The sequence below is a fragment of the Vanessa cardui genome, chromosome 14 (assembly GCF_905220365.1).
Source record: "Vanessa cardui chromosome 14, ilVanCard2.1, whole genome shotgun sequence".
Taxonomy (NCBI): domain Eukaryota; kingdom Metazoa; phylum Arthropoda; class Insecta; order Lepidoptera; family Nymphalidae; genus Vanessa; species Vanessa cardui.
Genome location: NC_061136.1, coordinates 7,415,727 through 7,443,691, shown reverse-complemented (window position 1 = coordinate 7,443,691; position 27,965 = coordinate 7,415,727). Strand labels below are relative to the sequence as shown.

Here is a 27,965-nt window from a genome sequence, read left to right as displayed (position 1 = left end):
TTTCGTGCCTTGAAAACCAAGGCTTAGCGCTCCCTTTAAGCTCTCTCCAGACCTGTCTGATGCTGTGTCCTTTTCCGTCGGATTATGAGAGTGCACCTGATTTTGCACTCAAACTTGTTCAACGAAAAATTTCCTAATAGTCTTCATTGAGAACGGCCAGCGGGGTCAAAATTTAGTGGATTGGTATAGTTTTTACTCCATTTTATTCGTAAGTATAATATTTTTGGTAAAAATATTGTTTTTTTACAAAGACTGACTTAATGCTTGACGATGATGTTTTTTAAACAAGTTACAGATTATATTAAAAATATTAAGATGCAATAATAAGTACCAAGATAGATTAAATTATAAAAAAATAAGGGTAAGAAATAAGCACTCAAATGGTTTTCCACATTTTATTTCAACTTTACACCAGTTTTTAAATTACACATTTATTGTCAAAGTCAACGTAACATACATACTTATTAGCACAAGAGTTCAAAGTTTGAAACAACCAGTAATATTATGAGGGTAAGATGTACAGTTTACGCAGCAGCCTTTTTTAATTATATATCGTGTATATGAAGTGAGCGTTACTTGAAATAACGACATTCTTTGCATATTTTATTCACACAAATTCTATAAATTTAATGTATTACCAGGACTAATAATATTTACATCTCTTTCTTATGTTTTGGGGTAAAAAGGATAGCAACATTATTACTCATGGTAAGCGATTAGAGTTACAAGTTTGTTTATGGAACACATATTATGTATATGAATTAAATACGTATTAAATATTACATATGACCACAAATGCATTAATCTTGTCCACATACAAAGTAGTTTAATACAAAATATTGTTTACAATGTAATCACCATCATTGTCAATTTCGAACGTCATATTATATTATTGAAGTTTATACTGTTATTCTACACACACAAATAAAAACATCATACAATGTGTACTTGTGTGTGTGTCTAATGTTTTATACAATAATTAAATAATTTATTAATTAATAATTATAAACCGATCAAATATTATTGAAAGATTATCACAAAAAATATTGGACATTCAAATGATTAAAACTTGTAGATTGTTGAACTCGCTTTATGATTTTAAGTTACGTTTAAAATATCTTGTTTTACTATACTATGATGCATATTTTCAAAAATATTTCAATCAGAAGAACAATTCGCGGTTTGAATAATAATTTTATATGTATCCATATTAAATTTTGTAGAGTGTCTCTCATTACGTAATTTGTAGGAAAACGAAGTTAATAAACTAATAATATACATTATGTGTATAACGTAACTTCATGTTGTGTCATTCCAAGTGAAATGCATTTTATATGTAGATATTATTTATACGATAATTTTATTACGCGGTGTGTTTCCACCTTAATTTTTTTTATTTATTATCTATATATTATTAAACAGTAGGCAAATTTTATGTTTTAATTTTATAATATCGATATTTTATAATATGAAGGTACGTCACTATGAATATTTTAATATTTGGATGGAAAATCTAAGTTATCTCTAAATTTATGATATACATCAATATTTACATAAAAGCTATATAATATATAACGTAATAATAAATAAAAGGAAGCACATAACTAATATTTTAAAATTGTATATAACTGTAAACAAATGTACTTATATTGTACGATAAAGGAATAATTTCTGTACAAGGAAATAGATTCTTAGTATAAAGGATGACTTATATTTAGTTTTATACTGGAATAAGTATCTTATTAATAGTCTAGTTTTAGTTATATTAGGACTAGACTCATAAGAATATTATAAATGTTACTCGTAATTGATAGAACAATGTATCAATAAATCAGAACTTTATTCTGACATTACATCCTTATATTGTTTCAAAAAAATATAATTCATTTAAAATATAATATATTCAAAATATCATCATTAAAACAAAATACCTATATGTACGTGTTCCAAAATATAATAAAGAAAGCTGCAACACTTTTCATATTACATTTTCTCGCTTTTAATGTTATGATAATTAAAAGTTAATAAAAGATGAACAGATCTGTGCGACTGAGTGAGGTGCAGACGATGCTGAGTCTGATTAACCTGTAAAACTATTGGTATAGCAGAACTGTGCTATAAACAGGTTATGGTGATGTTGTATTACCTAATTATAAGAATATAGCCTTACAGATAATCCCATTTTTAGTGAAATGTTTTCTGAAATTATGAGAAAAGTCAGATTAAATAATCTAATTAAATTCTGAACGCTCACTGAAACGCTAATTGCAAAATACTCTGCCACGGACGAATTACAATTAAATAAAAGTTAAATTATTTTATTTGACATAGATTAGAAACCTAAGTCAGAAGCACAGTTCTGGTACATCTTGATATTTTTTAATAAATTATACTAATAATTCGGTTACAATAGAATGACTGCAAACATTGAAATGTTATCTAAAGCCGAGTACACAATAATATTGATATCACTCGAGAAATCGTTAACATTCTTTATACTTGACTCATACATTTATTTTCACAAATTCCAATTGAATGATATGATTCAAAATTAAAAAGTATGTATATAACGAATAGTCGTCAAGAGGAGAGCGTACAGTTGCGGGGGGAGGTGTTTGAGGTATTGGTGCGCGTGAGATGCTGCAGGGCGCATGGCGGGCAGGTTCCGCGCTCGCTGCCACGCCGCGCCCGACACCATTGGCTCATCCGCGTATCCGTTCATGCTGAGCTGCAGTTCTGATAAAATAAATAGTAGACCCTCTGGTTGAATATCTTATTGATTGTTTTTACCCGTAAATTATAGGTAGAATATTTGTATTTTGTACGCAGTTGTAGATTTACATTAAATTTATTTTGCCTAATCACGATTCAAGAATCTTTCCAAAATTACTCGAATATAAATTGTGCGATTTTAATATATTGTTATTCTTTTAATACCACATCATTATTTAATAATTATTATTGACTTTATTTTATTCCCTGAACAAACATTTATTGTACGTAAAATGAAGATTTTTAATTGGAAAAAAATGTATATTATTCCAGGTTTAATATCCAAAAATAAGACAAACATGATATGTATGATTGTGAATGAATGCACTGTCCTCATTCTCGCTGTGAGCAGAAAAAGCAATAAATCGCCACCACACGGGCGATCGTCTGTCGTGTAGTGTATTTCCTGAGGATGCTCCGGTTTCGGAGCGAAATCTATGTCGAGTGCGTTGTATGTGATTTGTTCAACGATGAATTTTATTTCTAGCAATGATGACTTGTATACGAGGTAAAATAAATCTCAAAAGAAAGGATTTCAAGTGTCTCAACAAAATTCTGTTTCGAAATATTTTCTAAGAATATATATACAACGTTAAAACACGACAGAATTTTGATGAAGACATATTCGGTACCTTGCAAATGCATATAAATTCATGCGGTTCATAAAATATTCTACTCACTGTGTAGGCTAACTTGGCTCTCCATCTTTCCGAGCGCGTTGACAGAGGCGCACACATAAGTACCGAAATCGCCTGGCGCCAAAGACTTGATCGTTAGGTTCATCCATAAAGAATACTCGTTCACCGCTGCCTCCATGATGCGAAATTTCGGATTTTCTAGTAATTTGTCACTCACCAAAGCTGTAAACATTTAAATTTTTAAGGGCGTAATTTCATTTTATTTTAAAATATACACACGTTTACCTCATCTTGTTTGAAGATATTAATAAGAAATATAATAAAAAAATAAAAAGATTTTTTAATTCATTTTAAAAAGTACAAAAATTGTGCAATTAAATATATAAAAAAATGCATACTAATTAATTATTATATATTACTTAATTTGATTAAGTAGAAAATAACAAGTATGCTTGAATAAGCTAGATATACTAATAAAGGTTGGAAAAACCTTCCGCCGTATGGGGTTATACCACGTATGTATGTATATATGTTGCAATCGTGAATATAAAATTTCGTTAAATTAGATAATTTAATAACTTAGTCAGTTTAAACTATTTCCCATTTCATTAAAATATTTTAGTGGTTTGTCTTATCAGTTTTATAAATTGTATTAGTATTATATTTCCTACAATTGGGGAAAAATTATATTTTTAATACGAATAGTATTGTCATAGCAGAAGTTATTTGCCTTAGGTATAAAATAAATAATTTCTGAAAATTTGAACTTAATTTTACCAAAAAGGTTTTTTTGCATTTATTTAAAATTTTAATTTTACCAAAAACACTGGGTTTTTTAACAGCGAAAAAAAAATTCCTTTAATAAGTTTATACGTTTTTAATTTAGAATACGCTATCGTTGTTGGTATAATATTTATTGAAAAAGGAATATTATGTCTTTATTTATTAAATAAATAATTTGTTATGGTTTACCATCGTAAAAATTTTAAGGAATTATTTTTACATATAAAGTTCTTATTATACTTACATATTGTCGTTGCTCCTGCAGAAGTCGCTATGTGTTATTTCATATTTTTCGATTGCTGTGCCGTTTTAATCGTTATTTCAATATATGGAAATTCGATGTACGAATATCGCATAGTTAAATTTGTAAACTTTTAAACTATAGAAGTAATGACACAACTGTTTTTACAGTTCGTGGGCATTGGAATAACGATGTAACAATCGAAAAATATAAAAAAAAAAAAACTCATAGCGACTTTTGCAGGAGCAACGACAATATGTAAGTATAGTAAGAACTTTATATGTAAAAATAATTCCTTAACAATATGTACATTTTTTTTAAGCTGTGTAGTATTAATATTATAATTTAATTAGATCTCTCACTCCCATCTAATGTATCGACGATACAGGTAAGACGTCTTAAATGTGAATGTAGATATAAAAACAGTCATAGAACTGACCCTTTTAAATAGTACATCTATAATTATTAATTTGTTTATTTTAAACTTTTCTCTAAAAATGATCTTTGATTGAAATCTTACTTAATTAGAAATATTTGAATACAGTACATATATTTATTGATAAGTGTTTTTATGAAAAAAATATTTTACGTGTATCAATAACATTTTAAACATCAAATATAAACACGACTAGGTGTTCAAGTTTTCAATAGATTTAACGTTAATCTTACTTTAGTAATCTGTCTGCCTATTGTCTGGCGGTACTCCAAATTCACTATGGACGAATATTTAATAAAGCTATTACGTACTCCATGTGTTGCCCGAAGAAGAGAATATCATTAATTACATAGATTTTGCTTTGTTACGTGATTAATCGCCCTGTTCTTATGTAATCTTATGCCCTCGCTTTAAGTGAAAGCCATCTATTCTTGTTTATCTGATTTCTTCTCATTAATAAATCTCTGAATTGATACTAAATTTGTCATATATCCAGAAATATAGAATTGTACGAAATCAAAGTCAGCGTCAACAATTGCAACATAATTATTTTATTTTAAATAAAAGTTTTTTTTTTTTTTAGTTAAAGGCGTCATAGTAGCTAACACCAACATTGGTGACGTCTGGTAATTTCCAAATTTTTACGTCAAAAAGTCTTAGCCTGACACTGAGGCAGTTAAATGATTTTAGTTTATTAGATTCACTTTTGTTTTTATGACACATTTGACCATCTTCTCTTTGAGAAAACTCTAAAAACCGCGTCTAAAAAATTATAAAATGAACTGAAGTACCTGTTGATAATAAAGAGAAAACATAGAAAAACAAGTTTATTTTATATGTCGTAACGCAAATATCTAACCTCATCGATTGAATACTTACAGTCCTCACGGTACCAGGAGTTCATAGCTTTAGGAGAGGCTTCAATGTAACACTGAAGTTCCACATCACTTCCAAGAGGCGCACCGACTAATTGGTTTGTAACCTTTACCTGTGGAATAACTGTTGACAAAAAAATAAACTGTATTTATGTCCAAACAAACTTCTGTAGCAATTGAAATTTCTGCTAATAACATACAAATGTTATAATATAAACAGTACTATTTTAGTAGCGTTATATTGTATAGTATGTAATTAGCCTTATTAATAGTCTACGATGTTGCTTGCACGAATTTCGTAAATATATCGAAGCGGTGTAAAGTCTGCCATAATGGATGACTTACAATGCACTTGCACGTGATATCGGCGACTGACGGTGGGCGGCACCCCGTTGCTCGCAATGCAGTAATACGCGCCCATGTCTGTTCTTTGCACGTGAGACAGCTCAAGACTCTCTCCTTTGTGACTATCTTCCACTGTTGAAATAAATTAAAAAATATGAGATTTTTTTTTATTTGTCACTTTTATGTTATAGTACAACACAACTTAGATGTAGCATCGGCAAATTCAATAAAACCGACTCCTGCCGATTTATACAACCAATAGAAATAGCTCCCTATCGCGCAATTCGACGCCGTTCGTCTCTATAGATTCTCGCGTCAGTGACGTGTCAAATTAATGAATATATTAGGTCATATGATATTATAAGTTATTACGTTTGTGCAAAGATCATATTCACATAAGAAATAAATATTGATAATTTGGGATAGCGTAATTAATTCGGATGTGGTAGGTTTTACGAATTTTGCCGATGCTATATCTAAGTTGTGTCGTACTAAACATATTAGTCTTCAGCTAAAGTTAATTTATTGTAATGATCAATTTCGTTAGTCATGGTCACATTCCTTGAACCAGATAATCCTTTTTTAGCAATACATTTTCAAGGCCCTGTTTTAGCGCGTTACCGAAATAAAACTCTTTAGAATATTTTATATGGTTAATGGGACTTTCATTATTCAGAGTCATTTATCGATACATGAGAATACTCTCATGCTGTTTTTATTTTTATTGTTTAAATTCGTACTCCCGGGCTGACCCAATTAAGAGAAAATATTACTGAATACTGAGTAGGCACTTACTCTTCAATTGATGTAGGAAAACAAATTTCTGGTTGAAATTACTGTACGTTTATTTCTTATTTCTAATTACTGCGGGTATTTCAGAAAATAAATTCACTGGAAAATTAAAACGCTGTTTCTAAATGACGAAAGTAACGTATAAACTTTTGGGGAGATAGCTCTGTGCTCGTTTAAACCCGACAGTATTTAAGTAATCGACATTTTGTTTGTGTGGTGTTTTCACCGCTTCAATGCCGAAATACCGAGTCGCTGAGGCGTGAAAAAATATTCGGACTCAGGGATAGAGACGAAGCCACGACGTCTACTGTGGCTTTTTCCATTCAACAGAAATATAGTCCCTTTTGAAATCGCTTTCAGTATAATTCTTTTATTATGCTAACACGGTTCATTTAATACGGCATCGAGTGAATTTGTAGAACGCCGTGTTTTAAAAAAATGAACAAGAAGAACTGTTCAGAGACCAAGAAAGAACAAGACATTACAGACGATTGGTTTAGTATTACAATTATATTCCGTTATGAGCGCCCTAAAAGCCGATATTACAGTCTGTACGTAAGTAGTGATATTTTGATTTCGTGAATAAATGATTACATAAATTGTATTTCAATATTTGACGAGTATGACTCGTGAAATAGAGTGCGTATTTTGCTTGAAATTTAAATTAAAGTAGCGATCGATGCTAAAATTTGATCCGCAGTGGTAAACCGCTAACAAATAGTGTAGTACAGATAAACCAAATTTTAATGTAAATAACGTTGCAACATATGAACTGAAAGCGCTAGAAATGAATTACGCACTCCTGTTTTTAGATTCAAAATTAATCCATTAAAAGTTGAAATATTTTAAATGATATTATTGAGATGAATCGGCTTAGGTTTATACAATGAGTATGTTTTTATTTAAACTCAAATGAGTTGACTTAAACGAATAAATATTCGTCGTTATTTTTCGCAGTAATTACAGCACATTAAACATCACGTTAAATGCTATAATTACAACGAAACGATATATATTTCGAGGTATGAATAACGTGTATTAGGAGTTTACAAATTGGTATATTTCCGTAGCCGTTCCTGTAATTAAGATATTATAAAGGCGAAAGCGGACATTAACGAACTATATGTTTAACGAGATGGCAATCAGACATTATAAATTACTTGCAGTTAAAGCGTGGAACAGGACGTTTGTAGTCGAGTCGCTAACTAATGAACTCGACTGGACATACTGAAACAGACGATTGAGGGCTGGTCAAATAACGCTCTAATAATATTCCGTAGTGTTTAAACCATAGTCCTAACGCATAGTATTTCAGCATTACCTAATTCATTGTACTTTATGTAAAAACATATTTTAGTGAGCCGAGATGGTCCAGTAGTTAGAATGCGTATGATGGCGAATTAAAAGGCAGCAAGGCAATTTTCATGGGCTTTGTTTCTAATTTATCTTGAGCTCGGCGGGAAAGAAACTTCAGATTCAAATTAGCGTGGTGGAATATGCTCCTAACCTTCTCCTTAAAGGGAGAGAAGGAGGGAGAGCCTTAGCCCTTAGCTTAGAAAATTACAGTCTGTTATTATTACTTATTTTATACGTTGAATACGATACGTTACCCGAAAATTGCAGATTCAAATGTGGGTATTGGTGCTAATGAAAAACACCGTAATTGAAATCACGTGTTAAAATTTTGTCCTTGATCATTCGGCTATCATGGGATTCATTCTACTCTATATGATCTCATGCGTGGCGGTATGGAACACATCGTGTGAAAACCTGCATCTTTCCAGTGGAACCTGTCACATATTTATCAACGAACACAAGCAACGTTATAAGCTCCAAAGTTTATCCCTATAGAGAAAAGTATTCTTTTTTTCACTTTATATTTTACACAAAAATAGTAAAGTGCTAACTGATACTCGAAACATTTTAAACTACAATTGCGTTTTGCAAATAGAACGAGTCAAACAATAGTATTTAATTTAGTATATTTCAGGCTCACTCCACGAATTCGCTTTTGATTTACCAAATAATAAACTATTTATTGATTACCTATTGTTCACAAAAACGAACGGTTTCCCCGATTTCAGTAAGAATATTTAAATTTTGTCTGTTTTGCTGGCTGGTGGGGTTGTGCGCAAACCGGTCATTACCACCCACCCATTACACAAGCTACCGCCAAAAACAGCAGTACCACGTTGTTCCGATTTAAATGGTGGCAGGCACACAGGAAAAAAATAGTTACCAAGGAGGCGCATTGATCATATGAGATGTGATTAAAATTTGCTACTTTACCAATGTTTATTGTCAGTGGTGCCTTCTTACTATCATGTAAACCATTAGCAAATCTGTTTGTCATAAAAACAAAAATTGTTATTGTTAAAAGGCCGAGATTAGCCGATTACTTCGTGTTAAGCTATATTTACTGATAGAAATTCGCACTGGAAAAAGATATAAGCTTATTCTTGACGGTTATGTTAAATCAAAGGATATTACATCCTCTTCAGTAATTACACTAACTCACTCAAACTAGAATACATTCCTAGGAAGGGTTAACGTATATCCTCTAAACCGATTTCGAACACGGCCATTCTAAACTCAGAATAGCCTATTGCGCAGGGAATATTATAGTACATACTCCATTTTCTTACTGTCATAATCCCGTAGGACAGCAATCAAACACGACCAGAGATAGAACTAACTGCTTTTTTTTCAAAGCGCAGGACTGTTAACACGGATTATTTCCAAACTTCGGTCGGTTACTGAGAAAAAAATCCAATAACTATTTATTGGCTGAATCCGGAGATAGTAACGAGACGAAGACTGGAATAATTGATAAGTAGGTTGTACATATATTCTGCACACATATTTTTACCCGGACCCTTCTAAAAAGCGTCTCAATTGATGAAATTTGGCCCCATAAAGTAGTTTGAAATGGTCATAAATGACCAATACAGAGAGTCAGAGTTCTAGGGTCATTGGATAAAAAAATTGGTGACTCTAATGAATTCTAGAGATTGGATCGAAAATCCTTCAAAATGGTCACGAAATTTTGATCTTTATGTCGAAATATTCCTACTATGTATGTATGTTTGTTACTTTTTCAGGAAAAAATACTGAACGGATTTGAATGAAATTTTACAGTAACATGGTTATAAGTCAGAATAACACATAGGTTATACTTTATAATGATTTAATATAATTTGGTCAAAATATAACGATACATTTCAAGGATCCACGCGAAGCCAGGGCAGATCGTTTGTATACAATCAATAATGACTTTTCTGGTTAGCATTTCAAAATAATAATTTTCCAATATCAAGTCCAGTGGTATGTTACAGTTAAAGTGGGAATGCGGTGGTTTATAGAATATTCCATTTGAGATGTCTAAATTTAATTTACATTTACGGCATGTTCTCTCATAAGATCCAATTTCTTTGTTAGAATTCATCTGCTACTGACATTTTAATCCAAAAAAGGGGCCATTCCAGCCGACTATAAAGTCGTACGTGACTAAAATAAGACCATGCCGTTAGTCTGATTCGTGCATTTGGTGAATTTGATAAAATCCTGAATATGGACGCCACATAAAAATATAATTTAGAGTAAAGAAAACAACTTCATTATACTTTTTAACTATTTCTATTACAAAGCAGAGTTTCAATTTGCTCTTTTACGAGTCTTTTAAAAGTTAAAGCTTAAACGAAAAAAGTAATTAAGGTCGTTTCCTGCCGTGACATTAAATGAATCAAATCGTTAGAAGAAAATCCTTTATAAACTGCAATGTTCATTGTAAGATTACTTTAGAATACTTTAGAACTGAAAAGGACGTACGTATTCAATGTATTCATGTTTGTGACACTTATTCTATATTAATAATAATAAATATTTAATATCATTGAAGAGATTATTATTTGTGTAAATGATCCATTTGACAACAAAAGCCATTCCTGATGTACAACATATCATTTGTGTATATTCGTGTATATTAAATATAAGGTTGTGCATGATTGCTTAGATTTTATAATGGCATATACGAAATATTATTACAAAAAATAATTTCAACTATTGATAGTACATATGTATTTATTTTTGTGTTCCGGTTTGAAGGGTGAGTGAGCCAGTGTAACTACAAGCACAAGGGACATAACATCTTAGTTCCCAAGGTTAATGGCACATTAACGATGTAAGAATAGTTAATATTTCTTACAGCGTCATTGTCTATGGATGATGCTGACCACTTACCATCAGGTGACCCATATGCTCGTCCGACAACCTATACTATATACATAAAAAAAATTATATTCAATTGTTTTTTTTTTAATTCTCTCTGTTGATATGATACATACATACAATAACATTCCATCGACACAAGCGATCTATCCAGGCGTACTACATACACATCTTACCGCACCCCAACGTCACACTTTCATGAGATTATTCAAATATTTACAGTCTACGAGTACGAGTACAGCTACCTACATATCTACATTTAAAACTGTAAGTCAAATTAAATTGCAAAAAGTAAGGGCAAAAAATAAATTCATATCATTTTTATAATGGTTTCAATAAATAAATGAAAATATGATATGAAAATATGATAATAATGAAAAATAAAAAAATGTTATATCTTTAATAAATTAAATAAACTTATTTATTAAAGATAGACTTTTTTGGTATTCTGCAAAAAAAAAAAATTCTTCTATAGTAGTTGTAGCAGCAAAATTGTCCAAATAACAAATGAGTTAAAGAAATATTGTACTCTCAGAATTCAAATCAATCAATTATCTTTATTAACCGATTTCAAAAAGGAGGAGGTTATCAATTCGTCTGTATTTTTTTTCTCTCTATATAAATAATCTCGTGCTCTGCCTTAAAGATTACATCGTAAGGAAACCTACATATTCGATGAAAATCTGCCACATATCTGTTTATCAACTCGTATTGGAGCAGCTTAAATACTTAACGCTCATTGGACGCATTCTACGTCATACCGTCAACGGCCAATGACGTTTCAGGTTTAAATCGTTCTGAATTTGTTCCGCGTTTCAGAAATGAAATATAAATCAGTAAACTAACAATATTAAAATGATAATTATAACAAATATGGACTAATACGATTAGTTCTTTGTATGAAACTATTAATTTCCACAAGTGTTAAATACGTAATCAAACATGATATATTTTAATACTATGATCAGATAATATCAACAATATTATTATTATGATATGCTATTTGCTTGTTATAACCTAAAAACAGTTTATTCAATCGATATAGTTTGACGTGCTGTGAAATTATAATAAATGGATGTAATATCCCTCTGTTACAAAAAATATCACATTAACCAATAGTAATATTTTTATTACTAAACATTGGCTGAATTCCAAATATGAAAGTAAAATAAAGTAAATTTTTAATTTCGCAACCTGAACGTTTAACAACGCATAATATAGAGGCTTAGATAAGGTAAAGGTATTCGGTATGGTGGCTAGGAATGGTGGAGGTCGTTTTATTTTTAATAATATTATTTCAGGATTAGACCACAGCGTGTAATGGAAATAGTAGTTTATACATAATTGAAACTTTTTTATTGTTATTGGTGGGCGGTGCAAATGGAGCATCTGATGGTAAGTGGTACAGATATCGACATCGTTCGAAATTTTCGTCAATTGTTCAAAGCCAAAGTACGTTTAATCTTGGGAACTGAGATGTCCCTTGACCTTGTAGTTATTGGCTCACTACCCTTTCAAACCGTAAAACAACAATGTTAAATGTTGGCAGAAGAATATACGATGACTCAGTGACCTCACATGCTTGCACAAAGTCGTACCACCGAGTATGTCGAATTACTGCAAAGATTAGATTCAAGCCGAGTTACAAAGCTACAACATTGTTGGTAATGAAAAGAAAGATTTGTACGTGGTATATAGATAGATCTATAATAAACTACAGCGTTTTTTGCTGTTTTGTGTTGCCCGTCCACCCGTCCATCATTCTGTCATCGAGGCAAAACTTTCACACATTTGATGCACAGCGGAAAAACAAATACAAAGTTCCGCGGCTCGCAACGATACCGGCAAACGATGTTTTAATTATACCAAGCAAAAAATAGCTTTATGGCCTTTTTTTGAGGCGGGAAATAGTGTATATTTCTCTTTTAGTTATTCGTGGTTGCCAGAAAATTCCTTTCGATGTCAACGATTTTTTTAACCATTCAAATTTATAATGTTTAGGTAATAACGTTACTAGTGTAGAGTCTTGGGAGTGTAACGATGAATAGGTTATCACTAAACACAACACACAAAACTATATTTCATGGTTAGATAATACATACACTTAGAACAAATTATATGGTAAGCGTAAATATAGCCCACTGCTGAGATAACGGCCTTTTCCACCTTGATTCAATTCACCTTGGTAGACACATTAGTATCCCAAAGAATATATGCAAGTATGTTTATAATATCTGTTTATGAAACATCATCGTTGAGCGTTGAGCGCATTGTAGACACACATAAGGTACTTAAAAAATTGTTGCGAATTTAAACCCGCAGTCTTCAAATTTAATTCCTATCCAGATGGGCTTGCACAAAGCCCTACTACCACGTGGCAAATTAGATAATTAAAAAAACGTAATAACATATAATATACTTAAATAACATAATTTTCAATGCACAGAACATGCAGAGATCTTATTTACACTAATAGTAATAATTCATAAAATAGAATTCCACTTATCAAGTTTTTCGTCGAAGTAATAAACGGAGTAGCAAACGAATCTATTAAAGATAGTCCTATGATAAAAAATAGCCTTATCTATAAGGGTACTATTCAGTATTCCTATGAATATTACATTAAAAGACGAAGAAGGCCTCACGCATAAAATAAATTATAGCAGAAATTCAAGCGACAGGCGACCCAAGTGTTCGCGATCTTATCACGCCGGCATCGCGGTTATGACATTATTAAACTAGACCGAACGTATCCACTGACGCTAAAAAATACGTGATCATTTTACTCGATTTTTCCCCGTTGAAAAACAGCCCTCACAAATTTAAGACCCGCACTGACAGCCACGAATAAATTATGCTAATGAACGGTTTGAAAGTGCATCCGTTGATTCGGACGGTGGCGTGGCGCTTTTTCCGCAATTTACATACCCAATTACCGACATTCTATGACTGTGGTTGCATTGTTATTTTAAAGCGAGCAGTAACTTCTAAGGAATGATATAAACTATGCGTTTATTTTAATTTTACAGTTCAGCTACAGCGTATTGCAGTACGGAAGGGGTTGTTTGTAATTCAAGACATTATTAACTGTTTCGCTCAGTTCTTTGAGTCTTTTTGAATGGGTTAATTATAATTTTGGCATGTAAATTAGTAGTTAATTTAAGCTATACTATTTTGAAACTAATTATATATAATTTTATAATCTCATGTCGTCATTATTCAATGCATATATTGCATAAAAATTTGCGAAAATAGCAAGTCAAGTAAAGATACCTAAAAATTATGCTGTAAAAAAAACTTGCTATTATATTAGTTATCCTGAAACCTGTAATTACATAAGATTGTTTTGCTTAAACGTTTAAAAGGCGCTTATTATCATTTGAATCCAAAAAGAGCAATTTAAAGCAAAGATAATTATTCCCTTGTACAATTAGTTGCTATTAGATTGCTTATACTGAAACGTAATTATATAATACTAGTTGTCGCTCGTGGCTTCGCTCGCGTTTAAGAGATTTGGAGATTTAAAGTTCAAATTTGCTTCGTACTAAATTTCATGAAATCTGGTTAAGTAGTGAGAGAGCGGAACAAAAATTCCTACGTTCTTCCTCTGAGTTCAAGCTTGCTTCATACGAAATTTATTCAAAATGGGATAAGACGTTTGGTGACAACGGACAGACAAAGTTACCTTTACATTTATAATATTAGTGTAGATAGGTCTGTTTCATAATTATTTGCTTTTAGCGAACTGACTGTGAGACTTGAAATTTTATTATTTCTTGTTTTTAAATTCTCTTAACTTCGAAACCAGTTATTATTTACAAGCAAAACCATCTACACACAATTATATAATACAATAACAACTTCTCCCAAACGATAGTTTTATGTATATTTTTTAGTTTTTTCTTTCAGTTAAGAAACATAAAATACGATGGTATTATCATTCCATCATTAATATAGATTTACGTTCGCAATAATATTAGTGTAAAGCAGTAGTCGTATAGCCTTGCTAATCCTGAATTTTGATTACATAGAAACGAGATATATAGAGTTTCCTTGCAACGTGCCGTAACCTAAATGCATTTTACATGCTAAATCCATTAGGATTATGTTCATAAGTGTATACTCATGTCTGCGTCGGACCATGGAACTACATCATTTTTTGTTGGGAAAATATTCTACTCTGGAAAGTGATATACATTGATGATCCAGACGCTGTGCTGTGACTTTATATCTTGAATGAAGATAAATTATCTATTATGTGAGCCGCGATGACCCAGTGGTTCGAACACGTGAATGTACCTAGAGACTTCAGGTTCAAATCCTTTTAGAACCAAATGGTTTTCAAATTGATTTCCACATATTATAAGAAAATATGTTTCGACATAATTTGCTGTTTCAGGTGTTTCCACTACACCACGATTGAGTAGCGTGGTGGAATAAACCAAATGAAATTAAAATCAAAATATACTTTACTCAAATAGGTTTTTACAAGCAATTTTAAATAGTAAATGACTATTATCTATACTTATAATAAATCTGTAGAGAGGCCATTTCTGTACATGAAATTTATTTAAAAAAAAACTATCAAGGGATGATAAGGGATCGCTACTGGTGCCAAAAATGCAATCAGTAAAATTTTTGTCTGTCTGTCTGTCTGTCTGTCTGTCTGTATATTCGTTATAGAAACAAAAACTACTCGACGGATTTTAACGAAATTTGGCACAATTATTCTTTCTACTCCTGGGCAGGTTATAGTATACTTTTCATTACGCTACGATCAATAGGAGTAGAGCAGTGAAGGGAAATATTGGGAAAACGGGAGAAGTTACTCCATTTTTTAAGCTTCCGTCGCGTGTGCAGCCTTAATGGTTAAAGCTACATAGAAATCATGTACGACACAAATGTTCTTAAATTATTATATAAAAATAAATTCCTCGACAGCATATGTCTATCTTTCATAGTTGACTCACAATAACACGTGAAACTTCCGGAAGCTTAGCAATTCGGCGCTTTCTGACTATATTTGTCTACTCTTACGTTTACAATACTCTCACTCATCCCTAATTACAAAAGTTCACATTATTACCTATTCAATAAAAAAAAGAATCATGTAAATCGGTGTAGAAACACCAAAGTTATACATGAAATACGCTATAAGTCATCGCGCGTGAATACAGAATCATGCCATAAGGATTATTTTTGTGTATCGGTTGCCGCGTTCGACGCGCTACGCCGCGGGAGGTATAAAAAGGCGGCGGGTCCGCGCGCGAGCTTCATACAATATTTGGCTGTTGATGCGAATAGACGTTTAGAGTGTTCGACCTTATTGACAGACAATAATTGTTATTTACCAACCGTGCTTTTCAGTGCGACTTTTAGTCTAAGCATATTATTAGTTAAAATTTTATTTCTTTATAAGTGAAGTAGTAGTAGGTACGCATTTTAGTTATTGTGGTAGTGTTTAATTATATTAATAGTTTATTTTCGTAATTATCATATAATAATAATTATTACTATATAAGTATATCATATAATTATTACTATATATGTAAGTAGTGTTTAATTATATACCATATTTAGTTATTATATAATATTAATAGGTTTCGTAAGTGTAAGGTAGCTTTGGTTACTGTTGATTGAAAATACACAATGCCACCTAAAAAAAGACCATCTTTATCTCGAAATTCGAGAGATGCTAAGAGGATGAGAAATGCGCGTTCTCAAGAATCGGCAGAGGAAAGAGCACATCGGTTAAACTCTATGAGAGTTAGTGCCTCAACTTCTCGAGCCAATGAAAGCTCTTCAGAGAGAGAGATGCGATTAGCAGCTGACAGAGAGAGACGAACTACATCACGGGCGTCTCAAAGCTTTTCTCAACGAGAGCTGAGGCTTACCATTGACCGAGAACAACATGTGTTATCCCGAGCAGCTGAAACTGCTTCACAGCGAGAATTGCGTCTCACAGCTGACCGCGAACGACAAACTTTATCTCGCGAGTCTGAAACATTTACTGAAAGGGAATTACGTCTCACAGCTGACCGCGAACGGCATGCATTATCTCGCGAGTCAGAAACCTTCACTGAGAGGGAATTGCGTCTCACAGCTGACCGCGAACGTCATATATTGTCTCGCGAGTCAGAAACCTTCACTGAGAGGGAATTGCGTCTCACAGCTGACCGCGAACGTCATATATTGTCTCGCGAGTCAGAAACCTCCACTGAGAGGGAATTGCGTCTCACAGCTGACCGCGAACGTCATATTTTATCTCGAGAATCTGAAACTTTTACTCAATATGAAGACCGTTTGACAAATGATAGGGTGCACCACAATATTATTAGATCTCTCGAAGATGAACATGAGCATGAACAACGACTAGAGTCGGTACGCGAACATTACAATTCTTTGAGACAAGAACGATTAATAAGTTTGTCTAATGAAAGATTAAGAATCGAAAATATTCGGTCTCTTGAAACGGACGAACAGCGAGAGGCCCGTCTTACTGCAGACAGATTTCGACATAGTCTTAATAACTTAGATGTATACATAGAAGACCAACAACTAGAAATACGGTGGCATGGTCCGACAAATATAAAAGTGGGTTTGCTTATAACCTCACAATTGATTACAAATCATCTTCTGTAATAGGCGATATGAACGTGGTATGTTCTTTTTGTAATGCTTCAAAGTGGAGTAAGGAGTCGGCTGGTTTCTGTTGTTCTGGAGGCAAAATAAATTTGCCTTCATTCGAAGACCCACCGGAACCTTTGAAATCACTACTTTTGGGGGAACATGTGCAATCTAAACAGTTTTTAGACAACATTCGCACTTATAATAGTGCATTTCAGATGACATCCTTTGGTGCGCAACAAATCTCCGAAGGTCCTTTCATGCCTACTTTTAAGATACAAGGTCAAGTTTACCATTTGATAGGATCTCTTTTGCCTGAAGACCAACCTAAGTTTCTTCAAATATATTTTGTATCCGACTACGACGAACAGTCGAATATAAGAAATCAATATTTCCCGAATTTAAATGCTGAACTCATTTCACAACTTCAGAACATGTTGCATCAGGTTAATTCGTATGTATGCAGTTTTAAATCGGCATTAGAAGCTCTTCCTGGAGATCATGATAACAATTATAAAATTGTTATAAATGCCGATAGGCGTCCAACGCAGGAGAACCCTGGGCGTTACAATGCTCCATCCACGAATGAAGTTGCTGTGGTATTGGTCGACCAGGAATGTGATAGGCGTGTTATCGTTATCCGTTCTAGAGACAATCGTTTGCAACGTATTTACGAAACCCACAGAGCTTACGATAGTTTGCAATATCCTTTGATATATTGTCGAGGGGAAGATGGTTATAATTTTGCTTTATACCAAACTGATCCGCGTACAGGCGCACCTATTTATAATAAAAAGATTTCATGCCTTCAATTTTACTGTTACCACTTGCAAGTAAGACGGAATAGGTTTGTATACCTGCAACGTTTTCGTGGCTTATTCAATCAGTTTATTGTAGACATGTACGCAAAAATTGAAACCGAAAGATTAGTTTACATACGATCTAATCAAAGGCAGCTGCGCGCTGAAGAATACGTGCACCTTCGCGACGCCATGCAGCAAGATAATGATACGGTGAATATGGGCCGTTTAGTTATTTTGCCCTCTTCTTTTACTGGTGGTCCACGCTACATGCACGAACGTACTCAAGATGCTTTTTGTTACGTGAGAAAATATGGACGTCCCGACTTATTTATTACTGTAACTACCAATCCTAAGTGGGATGAAATCACTCGGGAGCTTCTTGAGGGTCAAGCACCGCATGACCGTCATGATATCATCGCAAGAGTTTTTCATTTAAAATTAAAATCAATGATAGATCTACTTACCAAAGATAACATTTTTGGAGAAGTATTATGTTACATGTATAGTGTTGAATGGCAAAAACGCGGCTTACCCCACGCACATATCCTGGTTTGGTTAAAAGATAAGGTTCGACCTAATGATGTAGACAGTTTAATCAGTGCTGAAATTCCAAGTCCGATTGCAGATCCTGAGTTATACGACATTGTTAAATCTCATATGATACATGGTCCATGTGGTGTATTTAACGGAAATTCTCCTTGCATGCAAGACGGTCGTTGCACTAAAAGATATCCAAAAGCCTTAGTGGATGAAACTGTAACAGGACATGATGGATACCCATTATATCGTCGCCGTTCAAGAGATACTGGTGGTTTCACTGTTGAAAAGCGAGTATCTGGACAACAGGTTATTTTAGACAATAGGTGGGTCGTTCCGTATTCTCCTGTGTTGTCCAGAGCATTTCAAGCTCACATAAATGTTGAAATGTGTAATAGTGTAGAGTCAATAAAATATATTTGTAAGTACATTAATAAGGGCAGTGACCAAGCTACATTTGCTTTGAGAAATGAACATGATGAAGTTACAAGATATCAGTCAGGCAGATATATAAGTTCTTCAGAATCTGTGTGGCGGATCTTAAGTTTCAACATTCATGAAAGATTTCCACCTGTGACTCATCTGGATGTTCATCTTGAAGGTGGTCAACGTATATATTTCAACGCCGAAAATGTCACAGAACGGTTAGAGAACCCTAGACAAACAACTTTATTAGCATTCTTTCGACTTTGCCAAACTGATGATTTTGCAAAATCTCTTTTATATTAGGAAGTACCATCGTATTATACCTACGATAAGCAACGAGGTGTCTTTAATCGAAGACGCCGTGGCAGGCCTGTAGATGGTGAGTCAGGTATTTTCAAAGAACATGTTCTTGGCAGAGTATACGCCGTTTATCCTAACAACGCTGAGTGTTTCTATTTGCGATTATTATTACATACTGTGCGAGGACCAACCTCATTTATAGATTTGAGAAAAGTAGACGATGTTGTTTTTCCCACTTATCATGCAGCTTGCCAAGCGGGTCATTTGCTAGAAAATGATCAGCATTGGGATGACGCTTTAGCAGAATCCTGTGTTAGTGATAATCCAAGACGGTTACGTAATTTATTTGTAACATTACTCACATTTTGTAATTTGTCAGATGCTGTACAATTATGGGAAAAATATAAAAACAAATTTTCAGAAGACTTTCTTAGAAATATATCTAACAACGATGAAGGCACAACTAATGATAATTTCCGTGATCTTGCCATAAATCAGTGCTTATTAGCTCTTCAGGATGAGTTAACAGCAGTTGGCGGTAAATCAGTATGTGAATAGGGTTTGCCAACACCAACCTCAGTCGGAGAAGTAACTAATAGGGAATATTCCGCAGAGATTAGCTACAACTTAATGGAACTGCTGACAACATTAGAAAACGGTATCCCAATAATGACTGCAGAACAACGTTCAGTTTATGATCGCGTGTGCAGAAGTGTCCAAAATAATTTGGGAACAATATGGTTTTTAGATGCACCTGGAGGAACTGGAAAGACCTTTTTGACTAAATTAATATTGGCTTATGTTCGAAATCAACGTAAAATAGCTCTTGCCGTAGCTTCATCCGGGATAGCTGCAACATTGCTACCAGGAGGTAAAACGGCTCACACAATGTTCAAAATACCAATTGATTTAGATTGCACGGAAAGTCCAACCTGTAGTATTTCAAGAAATAGTGACAAAGCTAAGGTATTACGCGAGTGTAATTTAATCATATGGGATGAATGTACGATGGCCCATCGAAAAGCAGTAGAAGCAGTAGATAGAACTTTAAGGGATATAAGACAAAATGATCGACCAATGGGCGGTATCACGGTTTTATTTTGTGGTGATTTCCGACAAACCTTACCGGTAATACCACGGGGAACCCGAGCTGATGAGGTTAGGGCTTGCCTGAAAAGCTTTTATTTGTGGCGTGATATACAGTCGGTGCATTTGACTATAAACATGCGAGTGAGAACTGGAGATAACCCGGATGATAGTCAATTTTCTGATACATTATTAAAGATTGGTGAAGGTACCTATCCACAACTACACCAAGGAAAACTTATTCTGACGCCTGAATTATGTTGTATAGTGCAATCTCAATCACATCTTATATCGTCAGTTTACGGTGACGTAACAAATATATTGAATAGGGACAATTCTTGGCTATGCGAAAGATCTATTTTAACTCCTCGCAATGATCAGGCAACTGAGATTAATAACAAAATACTGTCGAACATACAGGGGGAAAGCAAAGTTTATAGATCAATAAATAGAATGGTCGATGAACAAGAAACTATTAATTACCCGATAGAATTTTTAAATTCTTTAAATATGCCCGGACTTCCTTCTCACGAAATTTGTTTAAAAATTGGCATTCCGATTATTCTACTCCGAAATTTAAGACCACCAAAACTTTGCAATGGAACTCGACTAAAAGTAACCCAGTTGCAACAAAATATAATCGAGGATCAAATTTTAACAGGTTGCGGTGCAGGAGAAACCGTCTTTATTCCCAGAATACCCTTAATACCAAATAATTTTCCATTCCAATTTAAAAGGACGCAATTCCCAGTTTCGGTGTGTTATGCAATGACAATTAATAAGGCTCAAGGGCAGACTTTTCATGTTGCCGGAGTAGATCTCGGTGTCAGTTGTTTCTCTCATGGTCAGTTATACGTTGCTCTTTCCCGTGTTAGCAGTTCTAGAAATCTTTATGTTCACGTGCCGGACGGGTCAACTTTCAATATAGTTTACCCGGAAGCTTTGCGCTAAAGTATTTTGGTTCTATAGGTACTTAAGCCCCATGTGAACGTGATGAAAATAATATTACCAATACATTTTAATTTAATAACACACAAGGAGTTACACGTTGACGAAGTCACAGGCACAGCTATCTATACTTTTCTGCCGGAAGTCACTATTCCACGCGGACGAAGTCGCGGGCAAAAGCTAGTATAAAATGAAGTAGTAAGTGTAGACAGCATCGGTTTGGAAGAGAGAGAGAGAGAGAGAGAGAGAGAAGAACCGGCAGGAAACTCAGTAATTTCAACATTGAACAATACCAGATTTACTATTTCAGCGGCGGGATAATTGAATACTATTATGATATTTGTGTGCCATATATATCGCTTGTAGCGTAAAGTTAAAACTAAAATACAATTACACATTAAAATAAATTAACCAATTTAGATATATAAACCGAACATTTAATAGCATCTCGTATTAAAATTACATAATATACTATAAATAAATATTTGCGCTAACGTCATAGACAATTATAATGAAAATCAAACCCCAATTATTGAAATGTGAAATGAGTGCGTGAAATAAGGCTTTATCTACACATTTTACATGCAAAATGGTCATTGTATCATATTTTGAGTACAATTTTATGTATTCACATGATACCTGTAACAGCATACATGAAATTAGGTATATGTATGTATATTCAAAGTAAAATAAAGTACTACTTTTTCGCTTTACTATTAAAACTTGTTAGTTACCTTAATATTCAATTATTCCAAATTTAAACATATCTTATATTAAGTAACAGTCTATATAAGTCCCACTCGTGGGCTTAGGAGCTGCATTTTAGGAGCAAGTTATATAATTTCATTGCTCCAATGCAGGTTGGCAGAATCACATTTAAGACACACACAAGTTTCCTTACGATGTTTTCTTTCGCCGCCGATCATAAATTCACGAAATTTTTATGAACACAAATTAAGTGATGATGTGAAAAATAAGATGATTGCCCAGGTTGGATCCTGCTAACATCGATAAAGATAACTTTACAATTAAACTTATACTAATTTATTTAAAAAAATTACAATATAGATCCAGCCTAAATAAAAGAGGCGTACAAGTTTGGCGACCTTATCGCATCAGCGATCAAAGCGATCTCTTCCAGGCAACCCACGGTGTAGGTTAGGTTAGCTCATAAAATATGAGGTAGGTAGTGCTGTGACAATCAATAAAATAACATGAACCAAAACTACTATGAAATATCAATACATATAAAATACAAGTGAAGATTTGTATGTACCACTGAACCATAAAGGTCTCTCTCGTAATATTGACGTATTCAAGTTATGGAACACAACACAGAAAAACAAATATTTAGTCTAAACTCGAACTCACAAGATATATTTCTTTAAACCCATACGTCATAACCGGAAAGCCGTTATTTGTGTATATTTTCATCTCAATTTAATAATGCATATTTGAAACAGATGAGGCCCAGAAGAAAATATAGTAGCATGAACAAAAAATAAGCTGTATGTAACAAAAATGAATGGTATAACATCCTAAGTAGTATTTTACTTCCTGAAGTGAACATTTTCGTTTTTTAAGATTTCAAACCTTGGTAAAAAAGCATTAATTATTATAGGGTTTTGTTTGCATGTTTTGAAGACGACATAGGTTACTTAACACTTCACACAAAAACTCGGGCGAAGAGGTTGGTCGGGGACTAGTGTGCTCTGTAAAGTACAGTCTGAGTAAAAAAATTCAAAGAAAAATCAAAATCAAAATAATCTTTATTCAAGTGGGCTTTTACAAGCACTTTTGAATCGTCAATTAACAATTAAGTGAAGCTACCACCGGTTCGGAAAGTAGATTCTACTGAGAAGAACCGGCAAGAAACTCAGTAGTTACTCTTTTTCAACATTTAAAAAATACAAAGTCATGTTAGTTAATACAATTATTTAAATTAATATATGATGCGTGGAAGTCAACAGGTATTAATTCCACGCTTTTTTATCATCTACAAAATCTTGTATCGAGTAATACGCCTTTTAATTAATTCCTTTATCAAGTTGTAAGCTCTTAGTACCTTTTGAAACAGAAACACTAAACATACAACTGCATGTTTTACTAAACTTACACAGTGCATTTGGCTCGACGTGACTTATTCGCTGGGTGCGAAGTATAAGGTAGGGGAACCACGAAACGATCGCAGCGCGCATCATGGCCAAAAAAGGAACTTTCTGTGGCAGACGCTGTCACTTTTTACTAGCGAGATTTACGTTTTTAGTAAATAAACATGAGTCACATTTGGCGCTCGTAATATGACGGCTAGAATCAATCTGTAAAAAAATAATTATTTCTTTACCACCTACTAGTGGTGTAATATATTACGTACTACATCAAAAATTGCAAAAACAGTAAACAACTGCTTTCATTCAAGGATGTTTTATATGGCGTTGATGTCACTGAAGTTTGTCGAATAACATGTGCTTCAATGGTGTGGATCATAGCATCTTTAATTTCTTTCACATCTTGCACACGTTGAACTAAAACTAATTGTTTTCCTTTCAATGTTGTTTGTGGTTGGAAAATGATGTCGTGTGTGATTGGTCGGAATCCAGATTTATGATTAGTTTGGCCATGTTTAACTAAAAATACATAAAATGATGGATTCTTGAGAGCACAAGCACTCATAAATAATCGTCTGCTATTTACATGAAACACGTTATTCGATGAAATTTGCTTATTTCTTTACTTAATTCTCATGACGACAGCCATGAAAAATCCGTAATGTACTAAGAGAAATCTATTGATTGTGCCATTTTAGACGAAAAATAAAAACGACTTACCTTATATAGATTTAGAATTTTAGAAATAAATGTAAATTAGAATATTGAATTAAAATTGTTCGTTTGTAAATAACTCGTCGTAATGACAGCCGGGCATTTGACATTTCGGAGGCCACCGTATTTGCAACCGCTAGTCGGCGCTGTCATCGCGCACCCAGCGAATAACGACATTATGACGCAATTTGTCATTCTCAATCGGTAAAGCAGATTATTGCCCATACTGAGCACACGAAAACAGATCTTAAGGTGACGAACCTTTTCTTACCCTTACTGTACATTCGATACGATTCGACTTCGAAAGGATTTTGCGGATTCTCAATTTTAAGTATGCACCTATCTCTTTTTCTGTTGACTCTTAGAAAGATATATTAAAGGTAAGCCGGAAATATAGGTGATTTTGATTTTTTTTTATTTCGCATACAATTTTTATACGACTGTAGATGTATATGAATCGAATAACAAATCTTCAGCAAGGGAAAAATGTATAAAACGTACAATGTATTCAATTTATGTTAAGCATGTAACTTTTGTATGCAATCATAAAATGACATTAAAATAACGACGAACATAACGAATAAAATCAATAGCGTTTCATAAAATAATTAATTGTGTTAATGTTTTTATTGAAACAAGTGCTTATTATAATGACCTTAATTATTCACGTAAAGAAAGATGTTGGTGATTAAATTATTTATTACTTATAGCATTAGTTTCATTTTTTGTTATATATTTAGTAAATTATATTAAAATAAAACTAAATAAAAATATTATTTTAATGTTCATAAACCTTGATGCTGATAGTACCTTCAATATATTTGGAAATATTACTACTTGTATCACAAAACATGTATTTCTAATTAAGTAGGCGTATAGAAATAAATTGCTAATCTTTCATGTGTATAGCTAAATCCAGTTCAAATATAAAAATAAAATATTATATGTTCTTGAAAATATAACGAAAACTATATTTAGGGTCTGTTTTTGATCGTAAACATAAATGAATAAAATGTTCTCGATGGAAAATAACCATGATAAAAAGCCTTTGTCCTTGGAAACCACATCTGTTGCATGTAAATCATAAATTGAACATATAATGGTGTCTTATCTTAATTCAGTAGCAGTGGTGTCATTGATATGAGATAATATTACGACAGCGTTTTTTATTAATTGTCATATTGTAGTTAATACAAAATCACATTCTGCAGAACAACTTAAATAGTATTGGTAGTCTAAAAATAATAGAATATTAATAATCGCTGATAGACAGAAAAAAGATCGCGTACCGAAAGGGCCTTGTAAATTTGTAATTTTGCAGGCTTATCAGCGCTTATTTAAGCCTTAATTATTTATTTAGATATGTAGTAAATGTGATTACAATTTTAATAAGCTCATCATTGGCCTTTTCATCTATTACAGATGATTTAAGACAGTGTGTGATTATAATGGACACTTTCGTTGGTGGCTATGCAAACCGATTCTGGAACGGCAAGACCGGCCGCATCTGGAACAGGCGTATAACGCGACGGATGCGCCTGCTGGCATGTTATCACTGTTTGGCTCTTTTGGTGGCGAGTTTTTCGAACCACGCTGTGTCGTGTAGCTGGACCCCTTGTGCAATCCGAAGCTTCCATCGATCCCTGTCTTCCGCGAGTTTCTCCCATTCCCTATGCTCGATACCAAAGGAAGTGAGATCTCGCTTGACACAATCTTTAAAGCGTAGCAACGGACGTCCTACATTTCTCTTGGCATTCGCTACAGCGCCCAGCAAGACCTTTCTAGGTAGTCTAGAAGCATCCATACGGTGCACATGTCCCACCCAGCGCAAACGACGTTGTTTGAGGAGGGCGCTGAGACTAGGAAGTTGTGCTTTCGTTAGGATTGCTTCATTTGTGATCCTGTCCTTCCACGTAACTCCCAAGATATTGCGCACACAACGCATGTGAAAAGCATTAAGCCTGTACTCTTGTTTTGCATACGATGTCCAGGTCTCTGCTCCGTACAAGAGTATGCTCAAGATACACGCTTGGTACATGAGAATTTTAGTTCGGACAGTAAGGTGGTTGTTGTCCCATACTCTTGTTCTAAGCTTCCCAAACATGGTCGCCGCTTTACCGATGCGTATATCGATCTCCGCACTAAGCGACAGATTGCTCGTTACGGTCGAACCGAGGTAGCAAAACTTACTCACTACGTCCAAGGGAACGCCATGCAGCAGTATGACTGGTTTTTCAGCAAATCCTTGGGCGAAAATAAGAGTCTTCTTCGCATTGATGGACATTGAAAATAGATTGCACGCATGAGAGAATTTATCCATCATGGTTTGAAGTTCATAAGAAGACGTGGCAATGAAGGCGGCATCATCGGCAAAAAGAACTATCCGCGAACATATTTACCCGATTGCGCTTTGACTTTAAGAGAGCAATATTGAAGAGTTTCCCATCAATCCGTGTGTGCAGATGCACACCCTGCTGTTTGTCACCAAAGGCTACTTTTAAAAGCAATGAAAAGAAAATGCCAAACAGAGTAGGTGCCAGTACGCAACCCTGTCGCACGCCTCTGCGCATATCAAATGGTTCCGACATTTTTCCGTCAAAAACGGCAGATCCTTTCGTTTCTTCGTGGAATCATCTAATGAGTTTGAGCAGCTTTGGAGGACACCCAACTATTTCGAGTAACTCAAACAGTCCCTCTCTGCTCACGGTATCGAAAGCCTTATTTAAGTCTACAAAGGCTATGATGAGCGGCGTCTGCTGCTCCCTGCACTTCTCCTGGATCTGACGTAATGTAAAAATCATATCGGTGGTTGATCGCCCGGCCCGGAACCCACATTGAGCCTCAGGATAAACGCGATTGGCAAGACATTGTAGTTTACTAAGAATCACTCGACCTATCAGTTTACCAACGACGCTCAGAAGGGATATGCCGCGATATGAGTTGCAATCACCGCGGTCACCTTTCCCTTTGTAAAGGGTGATGATATTAGCGTCACGCATATCCTGAGGTACCGTCCCCTCAGCCCAGCACTTTATTAAGAGAGTATGCATAAGCGGAGCAATAAAATCTAATTTAAGCAGCTCAGGGTAGATGTAATCTCGTCCAGGACTTTTGCCACATTTTAGTTGTTTCATGGCGGTTTGAAACTGCTCTACTGTAGGGTCATCATCTAGCTTGTACCAGGTGGGTAGTTTTGGAATTAAAATTTTAATTTGTGGCTCAATACTAATTGGCTGCGAGTAGAGTCCAGTGTAATGTTCGACCCATCTTTGCATTTGTCGATTACTGTCACTGATGACAGTACCAT

At 34.0% G+C, this 27,965-nt stretch overlaps 1 protein-coding gene across 1 annotated transcript in view; it reads right to left on the bottom strand.

Annotated features, from left to right (window-relative positions):
• Positions 1-1,067: 1,067 nt before the first annotated feature.
• Positions 1,068-27,965, bottom strand: part of LOC124535316 (lachesin-like) — a 110,444-nt gene continuing 83,546 nt past the window's right edge. The window contains exons 6-9 of the mRNA XM_047111502.1: positions 6,091-6,222; positions 5,750-5,869; positions 3,453-3,632; positions 1,068-2,736 (exon numbers count right to left, since the gene is read on the bottom strand). Coding sequence (XP_046967458.1) covers positions 2,552-2,736; positions 3,453-3,632; positions 5,750-5,869; positions 6,091-6,222 — 617 coding nt within the window. The 3' untranslated portion in view covers positions 1,068-2,551. The remainder of the gene's footprint in view (positions 2,737-3,452; positions 3,633-5,749; positions 5,870-6,090; positions 6,223-27,965) is intronic.